This window comes from Myotis lucifugus, unplaced genomic scaffold (genome assembly GCF_000147115.1).
Source record: "Myotis lucifugus unplaced genomic scaffold, Myoluc2.0 scaffold_328, whole genome shotgun sequence".
In the NCBI taxonomy this organism is placed as follows: domain Eukaryota; kingdom Metazoa; phylum Chordata; class Mammalia; order Chiroptera; family Vespertilionidae; genus Myotis; species Myotis lucifugus.
The window spans coordinates 471369-494235 of record NW_005871376.1 but is presented as its reverse complement, the minus strand read 5'-3'; the positions used below and the strand labels follow the sequence as shown (position 1 = coordinate 494235).

Sequence of the window (22867 nt, the reverse complement as noted above, 5' to 3'; positions counted from 1 at the left end):
CTCTCCCTGCTGCCCACCCACCTTCTTGCTCTCCCTGCTGCCCACCCACCTTCTGGAGGCGACTACACCTCTATCCAGCAGAGGCTGGGCTGAGGGCCAGGAGGAGGGGTGGGAGCACAGCTGGCCTGGAAGAAGGGAAAAGCTGTGGAGGACACTTGGTTTGTTTTTTACTTTGGTTTATTTAAAAAACAAAGCAAAAAAAACAAAAACAACTTTATATACAAGTCAAACTGAAACCACGGATTACGGAAAGAGGTGAGACTCATGGGGAACGGGAAAAAGGCTGGGCCGGAGTCAATATCACATTCTGAACACAGGGAGTCTGGGGCAGAAGTGCTGGTTCCTGCTGGCAAGTTCTGGGGGGGCTGGAACAGTGCTCACTGGCCGACAGCCCAACAGCGAGCTGGCTGGCACTGACTCCCTTCCTCCACAGGCCCCAGGAAACTCATGCCCCAGGAACCTGTGCCTGTGACCAGCAGGATCTGTGCCATTCAAAGGAGGGGGCGCTTACCCCAGCCAGACTCCACGTCTGTTTCTTCATTTATTGGCATCAGACCTTATGACATAGTCAAAGAGCCTTTTCCTCCCCTGTCTTACTCTAAACTGGAAGAGGACAGGAGAAAGCACAAGACTAAAGGGCCCCAGGAGAAACCCCAAGGTGGAGGGCAAAATGACATTCGAGGGGTGCAGGTGTTGGATTTAGTTGTAAGTGGAACCGGTTCCTCACTCGTCCGTCCACATAGCACAGGCAGACCCCACCTGACGGCCTGAGCTCCCCTCCACAGGCTGAGCACGGGTCAGCTGCCCCGCCTGCTCCCAGGTCCTGCTCAGCTTCTCTCTGGAACCAAAGGGCTCTAACTTGAGCAGGCTCCATCGCTGACCTCGCAGGATGGCAGCTCCTGCGTCAAGCCCTCAGTTGCTAGGTGCTGGCTCCTCCTTCTCTACCCAGCTGTCAGCCTGTTTGCAACAGATGGCACGAGAATTAGGACCCAAGGAGAAAGGACTGCTACCCACTTCCTCCTGGGGACTCAAGTTTGCAAGCTGCTGACTGAAAGATTCCCTAAGAAACTGGTGGATGGGGGAGAAGGCGAGGTGGACCAAGGGGCTGTTGTCTTAGCATCATCTTGACTAAGCCCCCCAACTAAGCCAGCTCTCCTACAGGCTCACCTTTTCAACCATTCGCTGCATCTCCAGCTGCAGGGGGGTCAGGCGCCTCCGGAAGTCATGCAGCAGCCGCTGAAGCTGGTTCTTCTGCCGCTCAGCTGTGCGGGCCGTGTCCTCGGCCTCAGCCAGCCGGGTGCGCAGCTCCTGCATGTCAGCTGCCAGCGTCTTGTTTGTTACTTCAGTAGCTGAGAAGCGGTGATGGCTCTCCTCTGGTGGGAAACACACCAGAAAGACTGGGGCTAAGTTAAGGATCGGAGCTCAGGGCAAGAGGCCTGCAGCCTAGGGAGTGGGTTCCCCTCGGTCTCCATGTACCCATCTGCACGGCCATCGGCAGCCCCATCAGCCACTCACCTAGCTTCAGTTCCAGTGTGTGAATCTTGTTCTCCAGGTAGAGTCGCCCACTGTCCTGCTGCTCCGCACGCTGCAACAGGTTCCCCACATTGATCAGGCTGCCGTTGTGGGACACCAGGCCCTTGTGTTCCACGGGGGCAGCTACTGGCTTTGCGCTTTTCCCAGAAGGAGGTAGCAGGTCCAGGTTTCCTAGAAGGGCCATGAGAAGAGGTAAGGGTCGGGTCTCGGGAGGAGAAAGCAGCCTGCCCTGCCCTGCCCATTCTCCACAAAAGGCTGCAGGGCACCGGTACACACCAAAGAGCACCTCCTCAGGAAGCCCACTGTCCGTGCCCTCGGAGCGGCTGTACTGAAGGCTGCGGTACTGGCAAATGTTCTGGGTCACCACCCTGCTGACCAGCTGTTTGGCCTGCAGAAAATACACACCCAAGACCCCCTCTGATGAGAAGGTGCAAGCCCTCCCCAGGACGTGAAAAAACCTAGAACTGGAGCATCCCAAGTCCCCCACAGTTCAGGTGCGTGCCTGGGCACATTACGTCAGGTGAGGCCACCTCAGAAAGGACCAAGGGGGACGCGAGAGAAGGCACCTGCTCTGCACTGAGCCGGAGCCCAAGGGTAAGCAGGATCCTCTCCAAGTCTCGACGGTGCAAGTAGCCACACCAGTTGGCATCAAAGAAGACAAACGCAAGAAGACAGTCCAAAGGGAGCACAGCAGAGGGGTCCAGCTCCTTGGGCTGCAAGAGGAAACGAGGATGAACGGGGTTACACATCGTTCTCTCTGGCTAATCGCCTTTTACAACTGGGTGGCCTGACTGACAGTTCCACCCGGCGCACCTTCCGGTTGGAGACCTGACCCTGAGCCTCTAACCCAAGGCCTCCAGGGCATTTCTGGCCCTGGGGCTGTCCCACACAGGAACCCAGTGTGTGTGCTCCTATACCAGCTGCCTCTCCTATTCCCCCTGACAGACGCTGAAGTGTCCCCTGGGTCCTACAGAGGTGCTGTTCCATGAGCCAAGAACCACATGTCTGGTCAGTCAACAAACAATGGAAGTCATTTGTAGAAGTGTAGCTCCCAAGGACGGGCTCAGGCCTTGCTGAGTGTCACTGTCACTGAGGCCGGAGGGGCAGAACACTGGTCTTACCATGTCCTGAAGGGAAGAGAACTCCATCTCTGACTGGTTGGAGGCAACAGAACGGACCTCGGAATCCTCCAGCTTGGCTCCTGCTACAGAAGGCCTGGCATGAGCTTGGAGCAGTGAACACATGGCCACACCGGCTCCAGTCCCAACGGGAGAACACTAGAGCCACCCGCAGCCGCCCGCGTGCTCCCTCCCCCTGCGCTCACCGAACTCCTCCTCCCCATCGTCCCGCAGCAGCAGCAGCTCCGGGTCCAGGGCCATCTCACAGAGGTCCTCCGACGCCTCAGCCCGGGGTTTCTCTTCTTCCTCTCCTCCAGAAGATGGGGGTTTGGGCAGAACCCCATCTTCCTTCTAAGGAAAGCAGACCAAGATGAGGACTGTCCCCTGTCATTACTAGCAATGACAATGGCTAACACTGAGTGTCAGCCCCATCCAGGTACTGTTAAGGGCTCTATATGCACCACGTCAGGTAAAGTATTTCATTACACGGGTCGGGAGCAGACCGGGGCACTTTCCAGACACCGGGGATTCTCCCCAGGAGTCCAGAGCAGCCCGTAAGAAATTATGTTGACCTGAGACCGTTTAGTTGGGCGAGAAGCCCCAAATGCTTTAGAGGGGCTAAGAGAATGCAGTGTTCTGGCTCACCACAGCCTGAGCCCCTCAGAGCACTCCCTTCACTGAGCTCCCTGTGCTGCCACCAACCACACTTCCCTTCCCTCCTGCACCCGCTTCCCTCCAGACACAGCAGCACAGCACTCCCTGGCCCAGGGCCGAGCACCCTGCGCCCATTACACACCAGGCTCAGGCACATGCGTGAGAGGGGTTCTGAGAGACCGTACGTGCTCAGAACAGCACCTGGTACCACGCAGCACTCGAGTTCTGTTCAACGTTACTATGTGTAGCCCCAGTGCCCGCGCAGGGGGCAGAAGTACTCACCGGTGGGGTGTCTGACTCAGCAGCTGTGCCCTCACTCTGTACCTCCTCCTTGGACTCCTTGGCCACCTCCTCCTTGACCACTTCTTCCTCCTTGGCCACCTCCTCCTTCTCAGGTTCAGGTGGGGCCACGACCTTTTCAGGAAGGCTCAGCAGCATCTTATAAATCCTATAGCCAAAGTCCCTCTGCAGCATCTCCAGAAACAGCTCAGCCAACACCATCACCTGGTCAAAGAGGCCCATGGGCATCAGGAAAAAGGGAATGTCCCAAGCCCCGCCACACACCCATACACCCTACCCCACAGCCTCCCAGACTCCTACACCCACCTCAAAAGAGATCCTTTCCTTGGGCCTCCGGTCCTCCACAATGCCATGGAGGGAGAGGTTTATGCAGCCGGGGCGTGCCATGACAGCGGGTTCCAGAGGGGGTGGAGGGGCCTCTGGGAGATCAGTGTCCACTTCCTGCTGTGTGGTGGCCTCCGGGTTCTCTGCGTTCTGTTTGGTGTCCGCTCCTTGCTCCGATGCCTCACTTGCCTGTTCTGTAGGCTCTGTTTCCTGTGATAAAAGCCAAGAGCTGTGACCACCTGGGCTTAGGTCAGGGCACCTATTCTCCCCACCTGTTAATAAGGCTCTGCCTTACCGCGGGCACCTCCTGGGCCGGGGGAGCTGCCTCTGCAGCTTTCTGCTGGCACAGGGCCTCCCACTCTTCCAAAGTAGGCATGATGGTCCAGACATCCGGCAGGTACACCACCACGGTCTGGAGCCGCTTTGGGGGTCCTGGCTGCAGGTACTGAAACTCAGCAAAGCGCCACCTGCTCACAGCAAAGGGAAAACGAAGTAGTGACCCAAGACATCTGCAAGCAAGTGCTTCAGTTTCCAATCAACATTTAGTGAGCACACACTGCGAGCCAAGCTTTGAAAGTTCAAAAATAAAAGATACAGACAGGTCCTCAAGAAATGGTTAGTCAATGGGGAGACACAAAAAAGCAGACATTTACTTCCCAAGGTGCTAAGGCAACAAGAAGGAGCACTGAAGGTTGCTGGGGGAGAGGGGTTAGCTGCCCTTCCTCATTCACATCCCTAGTGATGCTCATGATCCGGGTGGCCATTTGTGAAGGCTGGAGAGAGCAATGAGCTGGGACTAGGGAACAAGGGAGAGCTAACAGGTCAAAAAGGTGCAGAAGCTTGGCCCGAACAGTCGCCAACTCCACTCGCCAATAGCCGGCCCGCGGGCAGCCACTCACCACTTGGTGCAGGCACTCAAGTCAATGCCGGTCTGGGCCTGTGCACAGCGGATGGCAGTGCGGACTAGCACCTGCGGGTCGCCCTTGGGGTCGAGGCCATCCAGGGAAGGAGACCACTCACCCCCAACCAGCACTGCCTCTTCTTCTTTCCGGCCCAGCAAAAACTGCAAAACGAGATCAGGGCTAAGAAACGAAAAAACAATTACCTGGGTCTCCCACTGGAAGGCAGCCTGCCACCGCTGGGGATGCAGGCAGCAGGATGTGGCAGAGTCCACAGGACATTGGGGGGTGGCTTCTCCACCCATGAACACGACCAGCCACGTAACGTTCTGACAATAACAGCTCTGAGCAGTGCTATGCTCCTGGTAAAACCAGAGGTGTTTCAGCTCTGAAAAGCCTTGTTTTTAGGAGCTGAGCTGCTGAAAACGTGACACGGACTGGACGTTATCAATGAATGCGTCTTGCCTAATGGACTCCAGCTCTCACCTTAATCTGCTTCAGAGGGTGTTCTGGTGCCTCCCTTGGCTCAGCCATGTCATCCACAAAGAGCATGCAACAACGAAACAGTTCCTCCAATCCCGGGGAAGAGAGCAGCAGTACCTGTGGAGGGTAGCGGGAAGGACACTCAGCTTTCTCAGCCTCCAACAACGGGAGCAAGCAGCGGGACCCCAGCCAACTTACCTTGGAACTGTACGCGGGGTCACTGTCTGCAGGCACGGGCTCAGCACCAGTGTCTGGAGCTGGCTCCTTCGCAGAAGATACCTGGATACGGCTCGGGTGGTGGAGGGAAAAGGGCTGGCTCAGAGGGAAGGCTGACAGCCAGCTCAGATGCACAGCCAGAAAATCGGAGGGGACCAGGAGGCTGCGGTAACGGCGCTGGAGTTCTAGGAAGTCACAGGTGGGGCTGTAGGAAGAAGCCAAGACTAAGTTATCTTTTAAATTGAACCATAAAAGATTTGAAAAATCAGAGGGCAAATTATTTTATATAATCTGGGAAAGAACTTCTAAGTAAGACACATCTGGGGGAAAAAATGGATCCAATTTAACCACCAAAAATGTTACAACCTCTAAAGGCAAAATAGTTAAACTGGAGAGGAAAACATTTGCAATACATAACAGAGAAAAGAGTCACTGCTTATCATAAAAGGAACCAAAAAATCACTAACCAAAAGTTCACACAAATCTGATAGAATACTGGGAAAAGTGACAGCAACAGAAATGAGACTTAAAAGCCCATATAAATATGCTCAATCTTACTTATAATTAAAGAAATGCAAATCAGAATATCACTTTTCACCCATCAGACTGACAAAGATAAAAAAGTTTGATAAGGCAGTGTTGGCAGAGACCTGGGGAAACAAGTAATTCATGCCCCAATGGTGAGAACGTAAACTGGTATGATCTCTTTAAAAGAATGGGCAATTCTCTCTTCCTCTCTCACTAAAAAATAAAAGTGAATAATGGGCAATAGCCATCAAAGTTCAAAATCAGACCCTTTGGGTCAGCCACTCCATTTCTAGGAGCTGATCTCAGTAAAATGCTTGCACCTGTCCACATGGATGCATGCAGAAGGATGTTTATTACAACAATATTTAGGATAAGACTAAAAATGGGGAGAGAGTTGGTTAAATAAATGGTAGTCCAACCATTCAGTGGAATACCATATAATTGCTAAAAAGAATGAGCTCAAGCTAATAAACATTAATATGGAATAAATTCTAAGATTTTAGTGAAATTAAATGAAAAAGCAAAGTACCAAACACTATGTACAATAGGCCTCAATTTCACATTGGTGTGTGTGTTTTTTTTAAATAGTTGTGTGTGTGTCTAACAGTTAGCAGTCATGTTCTGACTTGATGTGACATGGAAATCGGTGTCTTGTGAGATGGGAGCCATGTGGATCAGCATGGAGAACAAGAGTCCCTGCCTAGGCCAGGGGAGAGGAACAGTGACACTGGGAACAGAGGGACAGTCCTCCTCTCCCACCTTGAGGAGGTGCCAGGACCTGCCCCCTCGCCTCAGCTGGGCTTCCAATGGACTTTGCTTTGGGGGTGTATCTAATACCGTAGCTGGAGCCCTGCCTCTCCACTGCTAGATGGAATCTGGAGTCGCTCATCTACCTCTTAAGTCAGTTTCTTTCCCCCCCCCAAAATATTAATACTGAGATTATCTTAGTAAGGTTCATAAACAGTTAAAATCCCTAACCAATTCTGATGCAAGTGCCCAAAATTACATTATTAAGAATAAATGAGCAAAGACTTACTGTCCGCAGTATTTATTAACTGTTTATTTGTCGAAAGAAACTATTCCTTAGCTCAAATATCCATGTTTCATAGTTCAGGAACACGGGTCAGTGACAAACTTCCTAAAAAATTCTTTACATTCCAAGATCACTTTGCACTCTAAAAGACACCAGCCTTGCCGTAACCGGTTTGGCTCAGTGGATAGAGCGTCGGCCTGCGGACTGAAAGGTCCCAGGTTCGATTCCGGTCAAGGGCATGTACCTTGGTTGTGGGCACATCCCCAGTGGGGAGTGTGCAGGAGGCAGCTGATCGATGTTTCTCTCTCATCGATGTTTCTAACTCTCTATCTCTCTCCCTTCCTCTCTGTAAAAAATCAATAAAATATGCCGAAACCGGTTTGGCTCAGTGGATAGAGCGTCGGCCTGCGGACTGAAAGGTCCCGGGTTCGATTCCGGTCAAGGGCATGTACCTGGGTTGCGGGCACATCCCCAGTAGGAGATGTGCAGGAGGCAGCTGATCGATGTTTCTCTCTCATCGATGTTTCTAACTCTCTATCTCTCTCCCTTCCTCTCTGTAAAAAATCAATAAAATATATTTTTAAAAAAATCAATAAAATATATTAAAAAATAAAAATAAAAGACACCAGCCTTCCTCTCTCCTCAATATCTGTCATGGAATCATAATTTCTGTGGAAATCTATGTATGCCTTCTTTCTTGGTTCAGCCACACAAACTCATAGGAAGCTGCAACCCCCAGGGCTACAATGATGGCTCCAACAATACAGATGCTTGGCCAGAAGGCCACGTATCTGAGGTTCTGTCAGAGCACAGGAAGACATGGGGGTTCATATTCTCCTCAACACCCAAGTCCTTCGTGATGGAGAACTGGACGACTCCAGCAGCGGCAGGCACTCAAATGGAACTCTCAGTCAGTTCCTGCGAGTGAGACGTCAGCTTGCAGGCTACATGCTGAAGCACTTAGAAAACAATGCAGAAACCAGTCCCAGCGTTCCTATGAGCTGCAGCTTCTACCTGCATTATAACTGCTACCGACTGGCAAGCCTCAGTTACAGCCTGGCATAATCATTTCTGGTGATCAAATCATAAAGTTTATCAGGGCACCCATGTCAGTGGTGCTCTGCTGGTCAAAATCTGAGATTTCAAAGTAAAAAATTTGTCACATTATAAAACAAAAGGTCATAAGAACACACACACTCACACACACAAACTCTCACAAAGACTGTATCTCATTTACACACGACTGTTACCAGCTGCAAACTGCACCACCACCCCCACCCAGCCTTGCCACTCACCTGTCCACAGTATAGGGAGTGAGATGGACTCGATACGGAGGCAAGTCATGCCTTGGTTTCTTAGCACCCCAAGGCTCTCCACCAGCCCGCTGTTTGCGTTTCTTGGAGTCATAGTCATCGCTGGAGGTTGAGCATCACCAGAAGGAAGAAACCACACTGTTACTTATGATTCAACACACACTGGCCTAAAAAGAACTGGAAATGATCCGACTGCCCAATGTTAAAGAAATGGATAAGGAAGCCATGCTAACAGCCATATAACAGATGGTTATAAAGATAAGAAAATGGATATTGAGATGCTTTTAATAACCATTCATGTTAAGCCAAAAGAATGGCATATAACACTGTATATACAGTAGTACCTCAACTGTGCAAAAAAAACCTTTAAAAGACTGAAAAGAAAGAAAATATTAATGGTAGTTGCCTCTGACTAAAACTTACGAATAATTTTTAAATACTTTCAGAACTTTATAAATTATAGTTAACATATAATTTTTTTAATGAGCAGAAAAGACTTTGATTATTTTTTGTTGTTGTTAATCCTCAACCGAGGATATCTTTTCATTGATTTTTTTTGAAAGAGTGGCGGGCGGGGGCAGAAATATCAATGTGAGAGAGACACATCAATTGGTTGCCTCCTGCATGCACCCCAACTGGGCCAGGGATCAAACCCACAACCCTTCGGTATACAGGCCAAACTCTAATCACTGAACACCACCAGCCAGGGCTGATTTTTAACAAAAGACATATGGTAACCATGCTAAGAGTTCTATAAAGTAAGTTTTTTTTTTTAAATATATTTTATTGACTTTTTACAGAAAGGAAGGGAGAGGGATAGAGAGTTAGAAACATTGATGAGAGAGAAACATCGATCAGCTGCCTCCTGCACACCCCCCACTGGGGATGTGCCCGCAACCAAGGTACATGCCCTTGACCGGAATTGAACCCAGTACCCTTTAGTCCGCAGGCCGACGCTCTATCCACTGAGCCAAACCGGTCAGGGTATAAAGTAAGTTTTATTAAAAGCAATAGCTCAGCTGGTGTGGTTCAGTGGTTGAGCATCACTCTATGAACCAGGAGGTCATGGTTCAATTCCCGGTCAAGGCATATACCCAGGTTGCTGGCTCGATTCCCAATGGGGGGAGTGCAGGAGGCAGTCGATCGATGATCCTATCTCTCTCTCTCTCTCTCCCTTCCTCTGAAATCAACAAAAACATTTTTTTTTTTTTTGCCCTAACTGGTTTGGCTCAGTGAATAGAGCGTCGGCCTGCAGACTGAAAGGTCCCAGGTTCGATTCCAGTCAAGGGCATGTACCTTGGTTGCGGGCACATCCCCAGTAGGAGGTATGCAGGAGGCAGCTGATCGATGTTTCTCTCTCATCGATGTTTCTCTCTATCCCTCTCTCTTCCTCTCTGTAAAAAATCAATAAAATATATTAAAAAAAAATAAAAACATATTTTTTTTTTAAAGATAAATAAATGATACAGTTCTCATAATGAACGTTTGGGAATACATATTAAAGTCATAAGATACTCTGATCCAGTAATCCCACTCTGGAAAATTTACCCCAAGGAAGTTAGTTCAAAAGAAGAAAAAAGGTTATATATAGAAGGGATAAAAAAGCAAGCTGAGAGTAAGAAAACCACATTCACATCCAGCAATGTCTGGATTTTTATTGTAAATAAGTAAAATAATCACGCAGCGCCCTAGTGGGTTTGGCTCGGTGAACAGAGCATCAGCCTGCAGACTGAAGGGTCCCAGGTTCGATTCCGGTCAAGGGCCTGGGTTGCAGGCTCAGTCCCCAGTGGGGGGCATGCAGGAAGCAGCCGATCAATGATTCTCTCTCATCATTGATGTTTCTATCTCTCTCTCCCTCTCCCTTCCTCAATAAAAAATATTTAAAAAAATAATAATAATCATGCAGCCATTAAAACAATCATGAGGATCACATGGAAAAATGTTTAGTAAGAATCTATAAAAATAACTTGAACTCTAAGATTAAAATTATAAAATGTATGAATATATATAGATAAAGACTAGAAAAGAATATGGGGGGGAAAGTGGCAGTAAGTAATTTTTCTCTTCAAAATTATTTTCTAAAGGTCTTTAAGAATGGTTACCTTTGCCCTGACCGGTTTGGCTCAGTGGATGGAGCGTCGGCCTGCGGACTGAAGGGTCCCAGGTTCGATTCCGGTCAAGGGCATGTAACCTTGGTTTCGGGCACATCCTCAGTAGGGGGTGTGTAGGAGGCAGCTGATCGATGTTTCTCTCTCATCGATGTTTCTAACTCTCTATCCCTCTCCCTTCCTCTCTGTGGAGAATCAATAAAAATATATTTAAAAAAAAAAAAGAATGGTTACCTTTAAAGGGAAGGAGAGTCCTAGCTGCTGCTAAGTGGTTAGAGCGTCGGCCCACAGACTGAAGGTTCTCAGGTTCAATTCCAGTCAAGGGCCGGAACCTCAGTTGCAGGCTCGATCCCCGGCCCCAGTTGGGCACGTGCAGAAGGCAACATATCAATGTGTCTCTCCCCCTCCCTTCCACTCTTTCTCTCTCTCTAAATATTAGTGGGAAAAATATCCTCTGGTGAAGTTTAACGAAAAAATAAAAAATAAAAAAATAAAAGCAATTTTTTTAACTTTATATAACAGCATGCACTACTCTATACATTCATGTAATAAATTACTCATCATTGTATCACTGTTATGGGTGCAATAAATAAAAACAGTAGATCAGAAAAAACTTTAGAACAATATAAAATGCCAGATTGATAACGGGAAGACCCCCATGTCAGGGAGGGTAGAGTGAAGGGGGCCTAATATATGATGACGAAAGATGATTTGACTTTGGGTGGTAGGCACAGCGCAATATAAAGACCTTGTAACAGAAATCTATACCTGAAGCCTATATGATCCTATTAACCAATGTCACCCCAATAAATTTAATTTTAAAAACAAAAGAAAATTTACCTAGTCATTACACCCCAGGAGCTAAGTTGTTATATTTAACACAACGTGTGTTTTTTTAATTATTATTTTTTAACATACAGTGGGGCCTTGACTTACGAGTTTAATTCGTTCCAAGACCGAGCTCGTTAAGGAGCTCATTAACTCAAATTACTCTGTCAACTCAATGCAAAAAATCGGCTGAGAGACAGCTGGTATCTCAAAAAACTCGTTAGTCGGGACACTCGTAAGTCAAGGCCCCACTGTATTTTTATTGATTCCAGAGAGGAAGGGAGAGGGAGAGATAGAAACATCGATGATGAGAGAGAATCTCTGATAGACTGCCTCCTACAAGCCCCCTACTGGGGATGGAGCCTGCAAACCAGGCATGTGCCCTGACCAGGAATTGAACCGTAACCTCCTGGTTCATAAGTCGACGCTCATCCACTGAGCCACACCAGCAGGGCCAGTGTTTCGTCTTTTCTCTTGTGTCTGCCTGGGTAATTTCCCTGTTCATTTGCATCTCCATCCAAAAGCTGCCTTCTAATCCTGCTCTAATGGGATGTTAGTGCTTCCATGTTTCTAACAGAAGAACCATTCCCCACTCATCTGACAGCTCTCTCAGCTGGTTTATGACTGGAGTGAACTCTTCTGTAAATGCTGCCAACCTATAGTTAAACCAGATGTTCCTGTGAATTCCACAGCCAGTTTACACTCCTATTGTGACTTGTCAGGAACAGGTTACAAGGTAGTAGTGCCAGTGGGAGGCATCTCAGTGACCTCAGCAGGAGACACTGATCCCTGCATCCCAAAGCCTAAAATTCAAAATAAAACTTGGCTTCCAGCCAAAACGCTACTCCTTTATAAACTGTTCTCCCCAGAATGACCTAATTCTTACTCCCCCTTCCCTACTCGGCAGATCCTGTTACTGACTGACAGTAACATCTCTCCTTTCTCTAGAAGCCACCACGCTGAAGCATTATAGCCAAAGTAATAGAACATGGGCCTCACACTGAGCTTGACGTATCCAGGCCAAGCAAACGCAACTGACTGTATAGAAAGGCTGAACCTGAACCCAAAGCAGAGAGTTCGTAGCAGCCACTGATTTCCATCCAGGTTACATCATCCCTGAGCACAATTACTGTGATAATGAAGCCTTAATAAATTCATGGAATATGAGAGGTGGAAAGTCCTTAGAAACTGACCAGGAAGATGCACCAGATGCAAGATGTGGGAGCATGCAAACATGTATCAGTGACTTGAGAACGGGACAATGTGTTTCAAAAGAGTGAAGACACTGGAAACAATCCTGGACCATCAAAGCAACCCCCTAGTTAGAATTCTCGACGACCTAGCTGAAGGGAGCACACACGCGCTGCAGCACAGAGACTAGCTGCATCACTGCCTAAGCTTTCGGAGTTACTCCATGAACCTTTTAAGTGTTGACTTTGCACTGCATTCTCGGCCTTGACCATGTAATGATTTACTGGCATCTGGGATCAGGGGTTTCCGTCTTAATACAGTTCTCACTTCAAAAGAGCACAAGAACATGAGAGTATATTCTGAAGTAATGGAAATATTCTACATCTTTTTTTGTTGTTATTAATCCTCATTCAAGGATACTTTTCCACTGATTTTTAGAGAATGGAAGGGCGGGGTAGAGGCAGAGGGAGAGAAAAACATCAATTTGAGAAAAACACATCGATTGGTTGCCTCCCGCACATGCCCCAACCAGGGCTGGAGATCAAGCCTGCGATGGAGGCACATGACCCTCAACCAGAATCGAACCCGGGATGCTCCATCCACTGAGCCAAACTGGCTAGGGCTCTACATCTTAACAGGAGTGAGGGTTACATGGGATTTTCCACTTGTCAAAATTGTCCAGTTAAGATTTGTGCATTTTAACCTATACAAAATTTACCTTTAAAACATCAAGTATGAGGCAGGAAGTAGACAGAGGTAGAGATAAAAAAAAAAAAAGAATAGCAGATGTTGATACTCAAAGCTGGGTGATGGATATATGAGAGTTCATCGTCCTCTTCTGTTTACTATGCTTATACAATAAAAAGTTAAGATAAGACCAACAGATGGAAATAGAACAAGTCTTAACTCCCAGGGATATAAGCAAAACCCTATAGGAGAGAGTAAGGCAAGATAAGGAATGTGAGCCAGAGAGAACAGGTAGCATGCGCTTGGCAGTCCCCGATGCTCACAGATGATACAGGATGGCCTAGGAGGCCCCACAGGCCCAAATCCACCATGCCTGCTCCACACAGGCCAAGACACTATTTGCCTGTCCCAGGCACAGGCCTAGCCTTCTAGGCAGAGTGCAACATGCATACTCTAACCCCCCACTGATGTATACAATGTATATGAAGAAATGTTCTATACTAAGAATTAAAACATATTCTACAAAGTTACTTTTTGGGGGACAAGTACCATTTTCCTGAAAGTTGTTTTGTTTTTAGAGACAAAGACATATACAGGGAAGAAAGAAAAAATATTGATTTGTGTTCCACTTATTTATGCATTCATTGGTTGTTTGCTTTATGTGCCCTGACCAGGGATTGAACCCACAACCTTGGCATATCGGGACAACCCTCTAACCAAATGAGCTACCTGGCCAGGGCCTCTTGATAGTTTTGATTCTTAGTATCTCAATCTTAGGGACTAGAAATAAAAGGGAAAATTACATATTAAGAAAAAATTCAATATGATTATTTTGAAAGGTGAACTACATCAAATCCCTGCTTACTGAACCAGTTTATAAAATTCCAAAATTTGTATATACCTCACGTGTCTGCCTACTTCAGGGTAAAGGAACTAGGATCTAGCTACAGGAAGAGAATGTTAGTGTCAGCAGGTGGCAAAGAAAGGGGCGGTGCTCCTAGAGGCAAATAAAGGAAATAAAATATTTTTTCTGATTGAACATCCTCTTACCTTCGGCCCTGATCCAATCGGCCATGAGGGCCCCGAGCAGGAAATCTGTTCAGGTGGCTCAGATGAAGTGTGTGGGATGTTTGGAAGAGACTCAGAGCTGCAGAGAGGAAATGGCTGGTGACTCCAAAACTCTAAATATCCAACTCCCCTGTCCCTCTCTCAGTGCACAGAAGTACTCACTTCTATTCACAGAGCAGCAACCTGACAGTTACAAGTCCATTCATCCAGAGTATCCCATAAAGCGACACCCCAACATCCATGCCACTGGTACTCACGCTTTTGAGGAAAGAGTGGGGGAATCCGATGAGGCTGGAAGATCAGCTGGGGCTGAGCACCCAGAATCCCTTGCTTCTGGCCCAGGGCTGCCACATGTAGAAGGGGGGGTGCTGGGGACTTCAGTAGGGGCTGCAGGGCAGTAACCAGGAAATTCAGGGCATCTCATAGTTGACGTGCCCATCCTCTCAACAAAAGTAAAGTTCGTGCCCAGCTGTCAGGACCCAGGGGCTTCCCTCCCTCCCTTTCCAATGCATGTGACCAGGAGAGAGAAATACCTGATTGGAGAGCGTTTGCACCTTGACAGCATTCCAAGGCACTGCCTGGCCTGGGTTGTATGCAGCCTTCACCAGCACCTTCTCACCCAGCTGGGGCAGCCGGCCCTTCACCACACTGCCAGCACATAAGCCTAGTCAGGAGACCCTGGCCAAGCCACCCTAACTACCCCAATGAGCCCTGCCCATCAAGATTTCTCACACCTTGCATAAACACAGGAAAGCAATGGCTTTAGAGGAGCCCCAAGAACATGGTGACAGAACAGAATCAAACAAGCATTTCCAAAAAGAGACCAGCCTCAAACCCACCTTAGCTGAAAAAAGACCTCTTCATCCACCACCCCAAAATAGTCGTGCAAGCTGGTGACAATGCCAGTGAAGACCCGCTGCTTCTCCCCACCCTGCAAGAGAAGAGTGCAGTTCAAACAGGGAGCACTTACCCACATTCCGCCATTAGCATCTCATCTCTACACACACACCCCGCCCAGCTCAGGCAGAATACTGCATGAAGATTCACAGGGAAGGAAGCATACAAGTTTGGTGGACATAATCCATCTTTTTGCCTGGGGCGGGGGGGGGATGCTTATTCTTGCACCACAAGCTTCTTCTAGGATTCCCAGTTATTTTATTCCAAGGAGCACTCTAGAGATTTCCCTAGAGCCAAAATTCCCCAGTCAGAGGTGTCTAGTCACCTCCATACTGGCCCAGGACAGGCGTGTCAGGAAGGATGAACACTGTGATATAAATACGAAAGCATCAGGCATCCATGCATGCTGAGTGGTCCCAAGCCCTAAAACTCACTAGAAAGGATGCCCAACCTACCTGAAGGTGCCTGGCATTTTGGGACAGGTCTGTGGCCACAGGAGGAGTGAGCAAACCAGGAGGAGGACCCAGAAGAGATGTTGAAGCTGTGCCTGTGGGGACAGAGAAGCAATCTCCAGGAACTGCACCTCCACTGTTCAGCACTACAGTCAACTAGGGCAGCGATTTTCAACCTTTTTCATCTCGTAACACACAAACTAATTACTAAAATTCTGCAGCACACCAAAAAATTATTTTTTGTCAATCTGACACACAAAAATAAGTATAATTTTTATTCATTCACACCAGATGGTTATTGTCATTTTTTTCAATTTGACAAACACCGTGTTGACTGCTGTCATTTTTTTGACAATCTAAAGCAGCGGTTCTCAACCTGTGGGTCGTGACCCCTTTGTGGGTTCAACGACCCTTTCACAGGGGTCGCCTAAGACCATCGGAAAACATATATAATTACATGTTGTTTTTGTGATTAATCACTATGCTTTAATTGTGTTCAATTTGTAACAATGAAAATACATCCTGCATATCAGATATTTACATTACGATTCATAACAGTAGCAAAATTACAGTTATGAAGTAGCAACGAAAATAATTTTATGGTTGGGGGTCACCACAACATGAGGAACTGTATTAAAGGGTCGCAGCATTAGGAAGGTTGAGAACCACTGATCTAAAGGAAAAGAGGTCGCTGCCCCTGACTCCATAGTTAGATATTGCATGTTTCAACCGCTGCAGCACCCGGGTTGAACATTGCTCAACTGGAAGACACGGCAAACTCAAAAGGCAAAGTGGCTCCAAGCAACACTTCCACAGGGTTTCACTGGCAGCCACTGTGGTCAGCTCCTATCTTCCTAGGCAACATCAGCAGCAAATTGCACTCCACCAAGGAAAACCCAAAAGCCCTCTTTTTAAAGACCCAAAGCGCATCTTTCCCAGTGTGAGCCCGGGTAGGGATAAAGGTGATCACCTGAGAAGTTACGTCCCCCTGGAAGTGGGTTGATCCGCTGACGCTTAAACTGGGACATTGGGATTGCTGTCTTCTTTCAGAGTCTCGGGGGGGAAAAACCTTCAATCAGAAAAGAAATAGATTAGCAGCTCATAGGGGAATTTTCCATCAACCCCAAAACAGGAATTAAGTATCTTGAGGAGAGTAGGGAGAATGAATGGAGATGGTGAGTGAAGGGAATATAAAGAGTAGCAGAAAATGAAGAAATTACATTGTTCCAGTTTGCCCTCACAAACAACCCCGCGGCGGGTCATGCTGCCATGCCATCTTAAAGAGCCAACTGAAGCTCGGAGACTGACACTCCCCGAGGCCGAACAACCCGTTAGTGACTACACTGGGACTCACACCCGGTCACCCGACCATTCAGCGCTGCTCTCGCTATGCCACGCCACCCCAGATGGGTGGGGGCTGGGGGCTGGAAAGAGCCCGGAGACGTTCATTCATTCAAATACATCCGCCAAAAAGCTCCACGCAAGGCCCAGAAAAATGAAGGAGGCGGCCGCTAGAGAGAAGATCGCGTGGGTCCTCTCCCCGGAAGCCCGGCCCGCTGCCACCCGCCCCCCCTCCCCGGCCTGGTAGGTAGCAGGGTGGCCCGGCTGACCGCGAATCCGGCTGCGCACCCGCCCTCCCGCTCCCGCGCTCCCCGGCCCTTGGCTCCTGCCTCAGGGGCCACTGGGGCCGGACCTCCCGGGCCGGGTCACAGCCAGGCCACCGTGGAAAGACTGAGACGCACTGTTTCTCCTCCTCCCGCCCGCCCGCCCGCCCCCAGGGCCGAGGCCGTTGCCAGGGAGACGGGACTTGCAGTCCAAGGGGGGCTCGGCCCCTTCCACGCCCGAGCATCTTCGCTGGCGGCCCTCGCAGCCCCCCGATTGGGGGAGGAGCGAAGAGGCAAAAGGGTGGCGGGGGCCAGCCGACCCACCTGCGGGCCAGGGCCGCGACACCGGGGGGACAAAGACACCCGGAACCACCACAGCCGCTGCAGCCGCCGCCACCGGAAGCGCCTCTCCGGAAGCGCGACCACTAGTCGGAAGCTGCCACTCTCCCGGATATAGTCCCTCCCTCCGCTCCACCGATCTCACCCTTCCCCCACGCGAGCCTGCCGTGGGGCGCCTACCCGGGAGCGGAAGTACGCCTTCCCCGATCGGATGCGCGTTAGGGAGTTGCGCCGGGGTGGTGTTCTCCCTTAAGTGTCCCATTAGAAAAATGAGCATCAGAGAATTGGTTCTTAGTCCAAAGAGAGCTAAAGTTGGACCCCAAACCTAAGAAAGCACCGCACCTTGCCTCATTCTGGCAGATCCCAAGTTTGCAGCCAGTAGAGAAGCAAACCCTTCTGACCAGAGGAGGAGGAGGCCTGTTAGTGGCTAATTTTAGGAGACATTCCTATGTCTGACTCAAGCCAATGACCCCCTCCCCAACCCTGGCCTTCCATTTAGGGCAACACACACCCACACTTCCCATCTACTGGTACCTGCAGATGATGCTTTTCCCCTTTCTCAATTAACGAAGAGCTAGGAATCTAACAAGCTATATAGTAAGATAAACCACCACAATATTTAGGTAGACATTTACAGAGTTCTCATAGACTTTAGTCTTCACAACAATGCTGGGGGTAATGAAGTCAGGAATTAGTGCCATCATTCTCAGATATGAAACCTGAGGCCTCAATGAAATGACTTGCTCAAGGTCTTGTTGCTAATCAATGGCCGTTTTAGTCCACATTGCCAATTCCAGCCCCCCCCTTGTCCCCTGATCTTCCCAACATCCCTCCAGTCTATCCACCCTCCAACACCCATACCCTCCCCTTCCCTATTCATGTAACATTCACAAAGCTCTTTAAGATAGTTTAATTTTATTTTATCCTCAAAACAAACCTGTGAGGTAGGTAGGTCAAGCATCATTATACAATTTGGGAGATTAAGTGGGAAGCTATGGCTCAGATAAGTTAAGGGATTTTGTGAAGGTGTAAAAGCTAGTGTGGGCCCCTGGTTTCAGCTCTGATGTGTAAAGGCTAGTAGGAAGCAAAACAGCTAACAAAGGTTACTCTGCTATCCCCCGTTTTCCCTAACCCTCTCATTCCTGGTGCAGTCTTCGAGGGCTCTGCTCTATGGGCAAGACTTAAAGCAAAGACACCCTTCCCTGTCCTGGGGCTTCCAATACAGGTATGCGGAGCAAAGCAGGACTCCAGGATCAGTAACTGTCCATTGAGGAATGAAGGTCAGTCCCATCCTTCTGCAATTACCTCACCCAGAAGACCAACCTTTTGAGTGTGTGATTCAGGAGAGATGATTGGATCCAATAAGTTCACAACAGAGATACTGTACATGTATATCATTTTGCATACATACATATCTGCAACACACTGGACCCCAACAGATCACCATGCCAAACATGCTCCATGGATGCCTGATAAATTAGTGCAGGGATTTCTGGCAGTCAGAAAGGCGCCCAGGAAATGCCACACCTTGGGGTCTCCCAGGGAACCAGGGCTCCTCTGCCAAGCTGCTCAGAGGAGAAAGACTCGGCTCTCGCCTCAGAGAGAAGGGGAGGCATCAGCAGCTTTTCCTGGCAGTGCCCCAAAACAGCAACGGGGCAAAAGGCAAAGAAGACTTCACTGCACACCCCTCCAGCCAGCGTCATGTCCCTGCACCAGAGGTCTCTGAGACAGAAAGGTTTTTTGCTCGTTGCTTCTTCACCACTAACGATGACATAAAGGTCTTCCTGAGGAGACGACATGGAAGGTCCCTTGACTCAACTCTGTGAAAAAAGAAAGGAGGCTTAGACTCGGAGAATGGATCGGCATTGCGTATCTGCGGTGGGGAGCCTGGGAGGTTAACTGACATGATGCTTCTTCCTCCTGGGGAATTATTCAGTGTAACTGCCCGCCCATCATCCACTGTGGAATCCTTTGTCTGTGTGCCCCCCACCACACACACACACACACACACACACACACACACACACACGGGAAGGTGGCCTAAGTTTCAGCCTTGGGAGTTAAGGTCTTGCTGGAATGGCCTAAGGAGATCCCCCATATTCTAGTACTGGCTCTGCCACTGATTCATCATGTGGCCTCAGGAAAGCGCCCGCCCCCCCTTTCCCGCCCCCCCCAACCTCATCTGTCAATGGGGAGTTTAAACTACTTCCTGTTTCTTCCAGCACCCTCTCCAAGACTGTTTATGTCACTCAGATTTCAGAGGATCAAAGAGAACTAGGAGTACAATCTCTCATCCTGGTCCATCGGGCTCCACCCTCTGCCCTAACTGAGCTGGGCCACAGTACCCACCTGAAAGCAGGGCCATTAGGAGGGGCAGGAGGCTCAGGGTGTGGAGGGCTCTTCCAGCGAATCCGATTGAGAAGGACCTTGACCTTGTTCCAGTGGGAGAGATCCCGCTGAGCAGAGAATGAGGGGGTCACCACAGAGCCCCACCCCACAACATACCCCATACTACCAGAGGCAGCTGTCACCACAGTCCGGAGAAGTCACCTGCTCCAAACACGAATCCTCTCATTTTCCCAGAGTTTCTGGCCTTTAGGGTATCCACACAAGCCAACCACCCGCACCTCCACCTGTCACCTGCCCCACACATATCCATCACCTACCTTGTGACTCTGGGAGGACTGAAAGGTGTGAGCGGGTTCTGCTGGGACTCTGGACAGCCTGAAAGGGTTGGCACTGGGCACCCCTACCTTTGGGGGTGAAGCTCCTTTTTCGCCTTCAGAGAAAGAGAATCGGGTTACCCAGGGCCAGGAACAGGAGCACACCCACCAAGCCCAGGGCTCAGGGGGTCTGCCTGGGGCCCTGGGCAGGCAGAGCACAGAGGGAGACACAATTGCCCCATACCTGTCTCCCGAGTCTGGCTGAGCAGCTCCCATGACCCCCGCACCTCACTGCCTGGGGCATGAGAGGGTGGAGGTGAAGGGGCCACAGTCGACTCCTCCTTCTCTACAGGGCCCTGCGTTCAGGAGAGAAGGGCAGTCAGAGCCTGAGCAGAGACCTGGGCTGTTCTGAAGGAAGCCCTGGTGCCAGGGGTCCCACCCCCCTGTGCCTCCCCCACTCACGTGCCCACCCAATCGCCTGGCTGCCATGTGGCTCGCTCACCCCAGGGGGCCTCTGGGCTTGCAGTTGCAGGTGGAGTTGCTGCAGCCTCACCATCTGCTCCAGCACCAGGCACAGGTGTTCCAGGTAGTGAAGACCCTGCCCAGGAGGGCAGGCCCCGGCTTCAGGCCCCATGCCCCTCCCCTGTAGGGCAGAGTAAGGGAGGGGAAACTTGGACTCAGTCAGACTCCCTCCCTTGGCAGCCATCAGATGGGAGCAGAACAGTCAGGGAAAGGAGGATCATGCAACCAACTGGCCTCCCAATGCCAGCCAGCCGTGGTGCCAGGCAAACCTCATACCTGCCCACCTCCGCACAGCTGGGAGTGGGGTGAGGCCCGGAGCTGAGACACAACCCATGATTAGGGACAGAAACGCCCCACCCCGAGAGAGCTCTGGGGAGAAGAAATGGGGAGCCCCAGCAGCCCCCGGTGAAAGGGCCATCGCCACCCACTCTTCACCCAGCCTGAGAGGGGCCACTCACCACCTCTGCTTCTCCCAGGCCTGCCTCTAGGTCAGTTTCTGCGTTGGTGGCCCCCTGGTCCCTTGCTCCAACAGGGGGCATTTCATACTCAGGCTTCCTTGTAGGCTTCCGGGAGCGGTGGTGGTGTGACAAGCTGGCAGGTGAAGTCGGGAGCTGGCTGGACCGCTCCAGCACCCGCTCTAGCTTCCGGCTGGCCAGGAGCCGGCCCCAGTGGGCAGAAGGCTCCATGGGCAGGACCAGGGGCTCAGGGCTCCCCACGGGCTCAGAGTCCAGGGAGTCCTGAGAAAGGCGTGGAGAGATGGCCCAGGAGCTGTCCCCAACGGCCATCTCCACTCCCGAGTCCAGGAAGGCCAGTTTGGGAAGCGGCACCTGCGTCCGGAGACCTTTCAGCTCGCCATCCCCCTCCCAGGAGTCCGATGAGCACTCTCCGCAGGCGTCCGGGATCCGGCGGTAGGAGCTGGTGACTCCAGGCACTACACACCCTCGTGCCAGCTTCTGGCCAGCCCCACCTGCAAGGAGAGGGATTCAGGCCGGGCAGGCTGCCCCCACCGCCCCGCATTCCTGGCAGCTGAGCGCATTCCGCGGGGAGGCGTGGCTGGGCCACAGGTGAAGGGAGGAGCCTGCAGGGCACAGCCCCGCCCACCCCGGCAGCCCCGCCCACCTCGGCAGCCCCTCCTGGAGCCGATCGGCGGAATTCCCGCCGCAGGAGTTGTTAGTGGTCACAGCCAGCAGGGGCCGCGTGGTGGGCTGTTGGGGAGGGTCTCCTTTCATCAGCCCCTGGGACGGCCCCTCTTCCTTTGAGGAGGGGGTGCTTCCTCCCGGGGGCCCCTGCACTCCTGCCCCTGGGTCTGCCTAGGACCTCCAAGCCCTAAGTGGGGAGCTGAAGCCTCGCCCACTGCTCCCCAAGGCGGGGTGTGCCTGCACCCCCTCAGGGCGAGGGGAAGGGCACAGAGACCGAAGCCTGGGCTGCACCCTGGCACCGGGAGGCTGAGGAGCTCTCCTGGAGCTGCGGGGGGGGGGGGGGGGGGTATTTAAAGTAATAGCCCCGACCAGGTGGGGCTTTAGTTCTTTTAAGTGAGAAAGAGTGAGGACTCTGTGGAGAGATGAAAAGAAAAAGCTTAAACAGAAGAAAGGGAAGTAGGGGGGTAGGAGGAGCCGTCGCCTTGTCACTCACTGTCACCTGGTGCCAGGCCCTCCTACCATCTGTGCGCCCCCAGTTGGTACTGAGGTGCAGAAACTGAGACTGGCGAGAGGTGGAGGACTCTCTCACGTCTCTCCAGAGCAGCCCCGGGGCCGGGCAGAGAGAGGGGGCCACCAACACACACACACACACACACACCCGCGGCACAGGGAGAGGGGCCGCCGCCGCACAGGGGCTGTCACACGGCTGCAGGGGCGGGGCCGGCGGAGCGGGACCCAGAGCGGGACCCAGAGCGGGGGTCCGAGGGGAGAGGGACGGAGGCGCCGACGACTTAACGCCCACACTCAGGGTTTCCCAGGGCCAGGCGCGGTCACTCGACCGTCCACGGGGCGAGGTCGCGCGCCCGGGGCGCAGTCGGGGTCGGGGGTGGGGGTCGGCGCTAGGGCGGAGGCTCTGGCCGCCTGGGGGTGGCGACTCACCCCGGCCGCCGCCCAGCGGCTCCACGGCG

The 22867-nt window shown here is 51.0% G+C and overlaps 2 protein-coding genes across 14 annotated transcripts in view; both read right to left on the bottom strand.

Annotated features, from left to right (window-relative positions):
• Positions 1–159: 159 nt before the first annotated feature.
• Positions 160–17743, bottom strand: CCAR2 (cell cycle and apoptosis regulator 2). 4 transcript variants are annotated; one of them, XM_006100733.3, is made up of 21 exons: positions 17721–17743; positions 16603–16701; positions 15636–15727; positions 15123–15214; positions 14817–14931; positions 14541–14670; positions 14266–14362; positions 8384–8503; positions 5510–5732; positions 5315–5428; positions 4829–4992; positions 4225–4396; positions 3912–4139; positions 3588–3809; positions 2858–3002; positions 2655–2737; positions 2100–2246; positions 1810–1921; positions 1516–1704; positions 1168–1373; positions 160–957 (listed from the first exon to the last, which is right to left on the bottom strand). In XM_006100733.3, exons 2-21 carry the CDS (start codon positions 16658–16660, stop codon positions 913–915), a joined length of 2754 nt encoding a protein of 917 aa, XP_006100795.1. In that variant the 5' UTR covers positions 16661–16701; positions 17721–17743; the 3' UTR covers positions 160–912. The 4 variants fall into 4 exon arrangements, with proteins under 4 accessions (XP_006100795.1, XP_006100794.1, XP_006100797.1 ...); XM_006100732.3 differs by lacking the exon at positions 17721–17743 and adding an exon at positions 17561–17709; XM_006100735.3 differs by lacking the exon at positions 17721–17743 and adding an exon at positions 17561–17709 and having other exon boundaries at positions 2655–2734.
• Positions 17744–18470: 727 nt separating this feature from the next.
• Positions 18471–22867, bottom strand: part of PDLIM2 (PDZ and LIM domain 2) — a 20817-nt gene continuing 16420 nt past the window's right edge. For 9 of the 10 annotated variants that reach the window (XM_023764296.1, XM_023764305.1, XM_023764306.1 and 6 more), the window contains 6 exons: positions 21219–21727; positions 20741–20881; positions 20483–20594; positions 20242–20354; positions 19925–20031; positions 18471–19395 (listed from right to left, as the gene is read on the bottom strand). In XM_023764296.1, coding sequence (XP_023620064.1) covers positions 19275–19395; positions 19925–20031; positions 20242–20354; positions 20483–20594; positions 20741–20881; positions 21219–21727 — 1103 coding nt within the window. In that variant the 3' untranslated portion in view covers positions 18471–19274. Of the gene's footprint in view, positions 19396–19924; positions 20032–20241; positions 20355–20482; positions 20595–20700; positions 20882–21218; positions 21728–22867 lie in introns of those variants that run through there. The other variant, XM_023764297.1, reaches the window with a different exon arrangement.